An 8,055-nucleotide genomic window follows, 5' to 3' on the forward strand; every position below is an offset into this window, starting at 1 on the left:
CTCAGAGCTGGAAAGGAATTTGGAGGTCATTTAAGAGACAGTTTACAGATAGGGAAACTGAGGCTTGAGGAAGGAAAGGGACTGTCCTAAGGTCACATAAGTAGATGCAGAGAACCCTTTTTAGGCTCCAAACCCAGTACTCTTTCCCCTCTCCCATCTTACTGCCCAGGCTTCCAAACACTAAGCTCGGATGAGACCAGGCAGATCACAAAGTCTAGAGTGATCCTGTGAGATCCTCTGGGCTCCTTTGAACCCTGATCATTGACGTCAGGTTGTAATAGGACCCAAGGGTTCTAAGAGATTCCAACAACTCTTCTGGCTGTCACTGTCCCCTAGGTGCAGTGACCCTTTGGAAGAGGAGGTCTCTCCTCCCTGGCCAGCAGTACCTTTTCCCATCTTGTCCCACCCTCCCAAACAGACAACAGGATCCAATCCCAGCTTTCTCTTTTAATGAAAAAGACCATTTAGAAGACACTCAGTCCAGTGTGGGCACCTTGCAAGATGCCCTCAGCCCATTTCAGCTCCCACCTTGCCCTTTTGGCCTGGGCCTGCCTACTCCAAGCCAAATCCATCAGGGATCCACAGGATTACCTGTCCCATCATCCCCTCTCCCACACTGAGTATTTAATCAGCCATAAGATGAAACAGAGGCCCCCTCCCTGCAATATGTATCTAGGATGACATTCCCAACAAATACAAGTTTGAAGACCTCCAGAGACAGGGTGACCCCTACCAGGAGGCAGTCTCTCCCATCCCCTCCCCCGACCACATCTTTTCTCCTCTAGGCTAACACCCCCAAGTTCCTTTAGCTGATCTGGTATGACACACTTTCCAGGCCCCCTCATTGTGCTGTCCATCCTTCAGATACGCTCCAACTTACCATTGTCCTTCCTAAATCTGAACACTGCCCTCTAGATGTCCGACCAGGGCAGAGGTCAGCATGTCTCCCATCTTCTTCCTTTTTACTGATCTTTTCTCTCATACAACCCAAGATTGTACCAATCTTTGGGGGCTACAATGTCTGTGTTGCTTTATACAGTCCTTGTGGTCCACTAAAACCCCCAGACCCTTTTCACGTGATCTTTCTGGCTACATCTCTCCTATCTTGTTCTTGCGTAGTTAATTTTTTGAACCCAAGAGCAGAGCTTTGCATTTTTGCCTGTTAAATTTCATCTTGGGTTTTTTTTTTTTTCAGCCCAATCTTGGTACCGGGCCTATACCAGCCCTGACCTCAGTGGGTCCATGGTGGCCAAAGGAAGCTGCTAGAGCTCCCCTGCCACATGCCTTTGGTTCTGCCCATCTGTTTGGCTCTCACTCCAGCCTCAATAACTACTGGTTTTCCTGGAAGTTGGGCAGCATGGGGTAGGGAATAGGCCAGTAGACTGAGAGTGAGAAGCCCTGGGTTCTAGTTCTGGGTCTTTCACTCTTTGTGTCCTCGGCTAAATCCCTTCCCTTCTCTGGGCCTCAGTTAAATGGCCATCTGTTAAATGAAGGTGTTGGCCAAGAAAGTCTCTGAAGCTTCCAGAGAATTCTCTTGAATTTTCCTTACACCTGGCCCACCCCAAACTCTGCCTTCATCCTCTTCTTCAGCAAGCCACCTCTCCTCAGTATTCCTAGTTTCCATTTCTCCCTGAATCCCTCATCCCAACCCAACCTTCCCTGACCCTCTGTACTTCTGGTGCCCTTTGCCCCCTTAGTCCCCTACTTGCAATTTTTCCTCACGCAGCTTTTCTGGCTTCTTCTCATTGTTGGGTTTTAGGCAGCCACCCTGCAGACCCCCGCCTCCTCACCCTGGTACCCCCGAGGATCAAGGATAGGGCGCTAGAAGGTCCGGAGCAGGTGGAAGGTGTAGCAAAGGCGCTGGTGCAGGGCCTCATTGCAGCCTTGGTACTGCAGGATGCCCAGTGGGTACGAGGAGGCCCGCCGCTCCTGGTCAATGTAGGTGAGCAGGGGTTCTTCTCCAGCCCAATTCAGGAGCAGTTTGGTGTGGTCATGGTAGAAGTTGACCTGGCACAGATGGGTAGCAAAAGACAGTAACCCCTCCCATTCTGTATCCTGCCGTAGTAACTGGGGCCCAAAGCTGATGCCAAGGGCAGTTGTGGGAGTAGTCACCAGCTGGTCATAGGGACCCCTGCTCCCCTCTCCCTCCATCCTGTGCTGCCCCAGGATGATGTCCCAGAGGTTCCCTCTCACTGGGGGCATCTTAGAGTGGGGAAGCATTCTGGATAGTAATCTCATTTTATGGATGATAAAAACAGTCCCAGCAAGGCCAAGTAACTTGTCTAAGGTCACACATCTAGTTACTATCAGAAATTACTCCTTGCCCCGGGTGTTTCTGCTATTCCTGATACCTCCTGGTGGTTTGTGTGACCTTGGGGACCCTTGCCCAGGGACAGGGCAGCTATGGCCAGAGCTGGGCTGTGCCAGCAGGGAGGATCCTCCCCTCTCCCTCCTTCCTCCCCCTGGGCTCCCGACCTGCATTGTCTGGTTGCTGAAGAGCAGGAGCAGGGCCTGGTCTGACTTGAGAAAGTGGAGCAGGGAGAAGCCAGGGCCAGGGTTCAGACTGGGCTGTGTAGGAAGATTCCCACCCTGTAGGGAGGGTAAGAGCAAGGGAGCCAAGGGCTGGAAAGACAGGAAGGGCACCCGACGCCCCTCCCCATGCCCGCTGGAGCCAGCCTCACCTCTAACAGCCACCGCTGCATGTAGCGGGTGAAAAGTTGCAGCACGGCCACTTTGGTGGCCAGGGAGTCAGGAATATCCCTCCAGGTAAAGGTCACCACCTCACCCTGAACAGGAGAGTAGCTTATGCACCTGTGGGAGGGGACCCAGAAGTAGATGTAATGCTGACGAGGGGGGAAAGATCTCAGGTTACAATGCCCCTTCCCAGGGGACAAGCATGGGAGTCAGTGGATGGAGGAGATGGAGGACCCCCCCCCACCATGGACATAAGGGCCAGGGACTCACCCGAGGGCCGGATGGAGAGCGATGTGGGTGCCGTCCCAGAGAAGGACCCCAGTGCTGCCATCGGAGAGCTCATAACCAAAGCCGTACTTGTTAGAATAATCCACCCACTTGGTGGCCCACAGTACCGGCTGCTGCCGCCCTGGGGGGTCCTGCTCCCCTAAACACAGGGAGGACAAGGTGAGCAAGCAGTTCTCCCCTCGGGTAGCATCGTAGCATCCCAGGAGCTGGGCCACCAGAGTGAAAGCTTTAGCAGACAGAAGAGGGAAGGGTGCCAAGTCTCCAAAGACTGAGGACTTAGAGCTAATCAGGATGTCAGAAATCAACGCATTCGACTCCCTCATCCTACAGTGGAGGAAGGGGGCCCAGTCTGAGTCTAAATGCCCGAGGATCCAAGGTCACATAGTAGAACGTGTCTAGGAAGGGGAATGAGGATGGGGATTTGGGGGGGGGCCTTACCTGCCGGCATAAAGTTCAGGCAATTCTGTAGGAGCCTGGTAGCCACCTCAACCCCATCACCTGGGATCCCTGGGGACTCTGGAGAAGTAGGAAAGAAAGATAATGAGTTCCCTGTTGCTAGAAGTGTTCAAGAGGAGAGTGGGCTACTGCTATCAAAAACATTGTAGGGGGCAGCTAGGTGGCACAGTGGATAGAGAGGACCTGAGTTCAAATGTGGCACTAGTTGTGAGACCCTGGGCAAGTCATTTAACCCTGATTGCCTAAACAAAATAAAATACTGTTGAGAGTTCTTGCCCAGGTAGGTGTCAGATCTCTTCTATTTGTGAGATTCTGAACCAGCTTAGCATACTCAGGGAGTCTTGGAACCCAGAAGCACCCAAGATTTTGTTCACTACTAGCTACCACAGCCAAGCATGGTTACACAATCTAGCTGTGGTCTTGGCCAGTCACAGAATTGCATGGAATATTTTTTTAGAGCAGGAAGGAATCTGAGGTTCAGCTTATTTTGTAGATGGAAAGATGGAGACCCTAGAGATTAAGTGACTTGCCCAAAGTCCCAAGCCAAGTCAGTGGCAGAGCTGGTATCAGCACCAAGGACTCTTCCCCCCTTCCCCAGACGTCCCTTCCCAAGCCTTCACACTTCTGGACAAGGCCTTCCTCCACCTCCCTCCAGTCTCTTGCCCTTTCCCCAGGTTCAGGCAAGAGGAACTTTCTAGGGGGAAGAAGGGAGAGATCAGTGCCAGCTTACCCTCTGTGCCTGGCCGGTGACCCCTAAGGCTTCTCTGTAGGAGAAGGTGGATAGGAGTCTCCAGATAGGGGACTTGGGGATCAGTTTCTCCCTCAGGAGCTTTAGCCTTGTGGGGAGGATGAGAAAGGCCCTAAACAACGAATAGGAAAGGAACAAGCAGTTATTGAGCCAGGCACTGTGCTAAGTGCTTTACAATGATCATCACATTGGATCAACAACCCTGGAGGGAAGGTGCTGTTATTATCCCCATTTTACAGTTGAGGAAACTGAGGCAGACAGAGGTTAAGTAACTAGCCCAGGGTCACACAGCAAGTGTCTGAAGCTGGATCTGAACTCAGGTTTTCCTGACTCCAGTTTCAGCATTTTATGCACTGGGCCACCCAACTGCTCAATTCCTAACAATTTGCAAGGTCTTTCCTTAGGATAATCATATGAGGCAGAGTCCAGGTGTTATTACCCTCCATTTTCAGGTGAGGAAACTGACATCAGGGAGGTAGTGACTGGCCCATGGTCACACATCAAATTATGACAGAGGCAGGACCAGAACCCAGGTCTCCTAGTTCCTAGGCCTGGGCTCTGCTCTTTGTACTGCTCCAGGCTGAGAACCCCATCCAATCCTCTGAGGGGCAGTTCCCTTTGGAAACCTGTACCAAACTCTCCTCTCCTTCCTCTACTATCTTAGACAGTGATAGGCTCTTACGTGGAATGTCAGGGCTGAGAGGGCCCTTGCAACCCAGAATGTCAGAACTGGAAGGGACCTTAGAACACAGCATGTCAGAGCTGAAAGGGACCTTAGGACATAGGATGTGAGAGCTGGGAGGGCCCTTAGAACACAGGATGTCAGTGCTGGGAGGGCCCTTAGGACACAGGATGTCAGAGCTGGGAGGGCCCTTAGAACAGAGAATGTCAGAGCTGGGAGAGCCCTTAGAACATAGGGTGTCAGAGGTGGAAGAGATCTCACAACAAGAACTGTCAGAGAGAGCAGAGCCTATTAGAGTAGGAAGGAAACTTAGGGGTCACCCTCTACCACCCCATCTTATAACTGAGGAATATAAAGACTGTTAATGGGAAGAGTCATAAGAAAGAATGAGGGGGTCAGCTAGGTGGCACAGTGAATAGAGCACTGGCCCTGGAGTCAGGAGGATCTGAATTCAAATGTGGCCTCAGACACTTGACACTTACTAGCTGTGTGACCTTGGGTAAGTTACTTAATCCCAATTGCTCTGCCTCCCCCCCCCCAAAAAAAAAAAGAAAAGAAAAAGAAAGAATGAGGGACAGAAGCACCTTTGGATCATATGTGACCAATATGGCCAATATCCTGGGTCTCTCACCTCAGTGGCTGCCTCCCTGGGAATCTTTGGGGGGTCCTCTGGGGCTGGAGCTGTTGGCATCTTTGGGACAAATGATCCTGGAAAGCGAGGAGGGGGGAGAGAAGAGGTGATCGAGGGTGGTGTCTCTGGTCTGCCCCTGGCAGCTAGGCACAGGAACTAGCCTTGGGAATGTGGCCTCTTCTTCCACACCCACACAACTCACGTGGGGCCCGGCGCTGGGCCACAGCCAGGAACAGTTGTGTAGCCTTCTGAAAGAGTTTGTCCAAAGGCTGGGGGATGGTGAAGATGGGTGCTGTGTGGCAGGACCTCGGAGGCAATTGGTCTGGGGTGAAGCCCTGCAGGGGAAAGAAGGGCGTAGAGCTATCAGTGAAGAGAATAAAGTCAATGACAGGTAGTGGAAAAGTTCCTAAGGGTAGCTAGGTGACATAATGGATAGAGTATCAGCCCTGGAGTCAGGAGGATCTGAGTTCAAATCTGACCTCAGACTTGTAATTAACTGTGTGACCCTGGAAAAGTCATTTAACCCTGATTGCTTCAAAAAAAAAAGTCTCTCCTCACAGAGGATCAGGAGGACTTGGCTCTGGAGTTAAGAGAACCTGAGTTCAAATCCTGTCTCAGCCATTTACTACCTGGCTGTTCCTGGGCCCTGGTTTGCTCATCTGTAAAATGGGAGGGTTGGACTAGATGTCCTCTGAGGGCCTTTCTGTCTTTAGTGCTTTGATGCTATGCCCTTCCCCCTTCTCTGGCCTCAGTCTCCTCACCTGTGAAATGAAGTCTCTAACCAGCTCTAAACCTAAGAGATCATTCACTAGCCTTGTGACTGGCCTCTGGGCCTCCATTTCCTTCTCTGTAAGAGATGCACATTCTTCTCTCCCAAACACAGAGAAATACAGCAATAATCATCATAATGACGATAACAACAGCAATGCTGCCCTTTATACAGCCCTTCAGGCAGGCAGCACTTTATACTGACCACTCCTGTTTGAGCCTCGAGGCTCTGTGAGGGAGGTGGCACAGCCATTACTACCCCCATTTTACAGATAAGGACACTGAGGTTGAAAGGATGTGACTCAACCAAAATCAATTGTTAGAAGCAGAATCTGAACTTAGGGCTCCCCTGATCCCATGTCCAGTCCTTCTCCTTGGGCTTCTGGCACAGATCAGGCATTTGATAAATGCTTGGTGTTCATTGATCAGTTGATTAATATGGCACTGTGCTGCCACTCACGAAGGGCAGTGAAAGGGCTTGGGTCATTATTGGCCTGAGCCACAACAGGAATATGTGGGTCTTTCAGGCCTCAGCCCCTCTTGGAGGAGGAAGGACCTCACCTAACTGGCTGAGCCCACGTTCCCACACCATGTGTTCTCATACCACACCCAGGTGTGATGTGGTCCTGACCTGGGTGAAGAAATCGTCTTCCAGGACCTGGTCAAGGTTGGGCCGGTCAGCAGGGTTGGGGGCCAGCAAGCGGGCAATGAGCCTTCGGGCATTGGGTGAGACGTGAGTGGGCACAGGATAGTGGGCATTGCGGATGTTCTGATACATTTCAGGCAGTGGACTGGCCTTGAAGGGGGGAAAGCCCGTCAGTGCTGTGTACCTGGGGTGAGGAAGGGGTACTAATGTAATAAGCCTTCAATGGACCCTGCCCCAAGCTCCCAGCAACTCTGCGTTTACAGCTATGCACACATATACATGTGCACAGACCTTCAGTCCCACTCCCATATGCTCAGTACTCACATGATACAGCCAAGAGCCCAGATGTCCGACCGGAAGGAGTGGCCCTTTCGGGAGACAACCTCTGGGGCCAGGTAGTTGGGAGTCCCACAGAGCCCCCTGGGGAGAAAGACAGAGGCACTGACAGCACCCACCCCAGACTGAAGGGTGTCCCACAGGAGCATACATTTGTACATCACAGACCCAGACACATCCTGGCACATAGAGTAACGAGCATACAGTCACACCCAAAGCCACACTGACAATGCACACTTGCACAAGATCCCAAATACAACTCCACTGGCACACAAGCCACACACACACACACACACACACACTGATACACAGTCACACACACTTACCCATGGCAGTGCCCCCCAGGTCCCACTTTTGTAGCCAGTCCCAAGTCGCCAACCTTCACCTCCATGTTCTTAGTAATGAAGAAATTACCTACAGAAGGAAGGGATCAAGTGTGATGGCGCATACATGTGTGACATGGTCTGTGTGTGACATGGTGGGTGCATGTGTGATGGCCTGAGTGATGGTGTGGGGGGCAAGGGTTGAGGTTGCTCACAAGCCACCCAGAACGTCCCTGGCAGCTCTGCCACTCCCTCCCCTCCTCCCGCCCCTTCACCTCCACATACTGAGCTTGAGATCTCTGTGGATGATGCCCTGCTGGTGGAGGTAGTGCAGACCAGCTGCAATGCCCCGTAGGTAGTAGCGGACCTCGGGCTCAGTCAGCGTCTTCCGGGCCTTTAGGACATGGGCCAAGGACTGGAAGGAAGGAAGGAAGGAAGGAAGGAAGGAAGGAAGGAAGGAAGGAAGGAAGGAAGGAAGGAAGG

The 8,055-nt window shown here is 52.0% G+C and overlaps 1 protein-coding gene across 1 annotated transcript in view; it reads right to left on the reverse strand.

Moving 5' to 3' along the window:
• Nucleotides 1–438: 438 nt before the first annotated feature.
• PLK5 (polo like kinase 5 (inactive)) overlaps nucleotides 439–8,055 on the reverse strand; it is a 10,519-nt gene continuing 2,902 nt past the window's right edge. Inside the window, exons 4-15 of the mRNA XM_069101956.1 lie at nucleotides 7,858–7,987; nucleotides 7,576–7,663; nucleotides 7,238–7,333; nucleotides 6,899–7,097; nucleotides 5,702–5,834; nucleotides 5,500–5,576; nucleotides 4,169–4,298; nucleotides 3,421–3,498; nucleotides 2,965–3,121; nucleotides 2,682–2,811; nucleotides 2,476–2,589; nucleotides 439–2,007 (exon numbers count right to left, since the gene is read on the reverse strand). Coding sequence (XP_068958057.1) covers nucleotides 1,822–2,007; nucleotides 2,476–2,589; nucleotides 2,682–2,811; nucleotides 2,965–3,121; nucleotides 3,421–3,498; nucleotides 4,169–4,298; nucleotides 5,500–5,576; nucleotides 5,702–5,834; nucleotides 6,899–7,097; nucleotides 7,238–7,333; nucleotides 7,576–7,663; nucleotides 7,858–7,987 — 1,518 coding nt within the window. The 3' untranslated portion in view covers nucleotides 439–1,821. The remainder of the gene's footprint in view (nucleotides 2,008–2,475; nucleotides 2,590–2,681; nucleotides 2,812–2,964; nucleotides 3,122–3,420; nucleotides 3,499–4,168; nucleotides 4,299–5,499; nucleotides 5,577–5,701; nucleotides 5,835–6,898; nucleotides 7,098–7,237; nucleotides 7,334–7,575; nucleotides 7,664–7,857; nucleotides 7,988–8,055) is intronic.

Source organism: Petaurus breviceps, unplaced genomic scaffold, assembly GCF_028583685.1.
Source record: "Petaurus breviceps papuanus isolate PSGF00001 unplaced genomic scaffold, PetGlider_PUasm1.0 523, whole genome shotgun sequence".
Classification (NCBI taxonomy): Eukaryota; Metazoa; Chordata; class Mammalia; order Diprotodontia; family Petauridae; genus Petaurus; species Petaurus breviceps.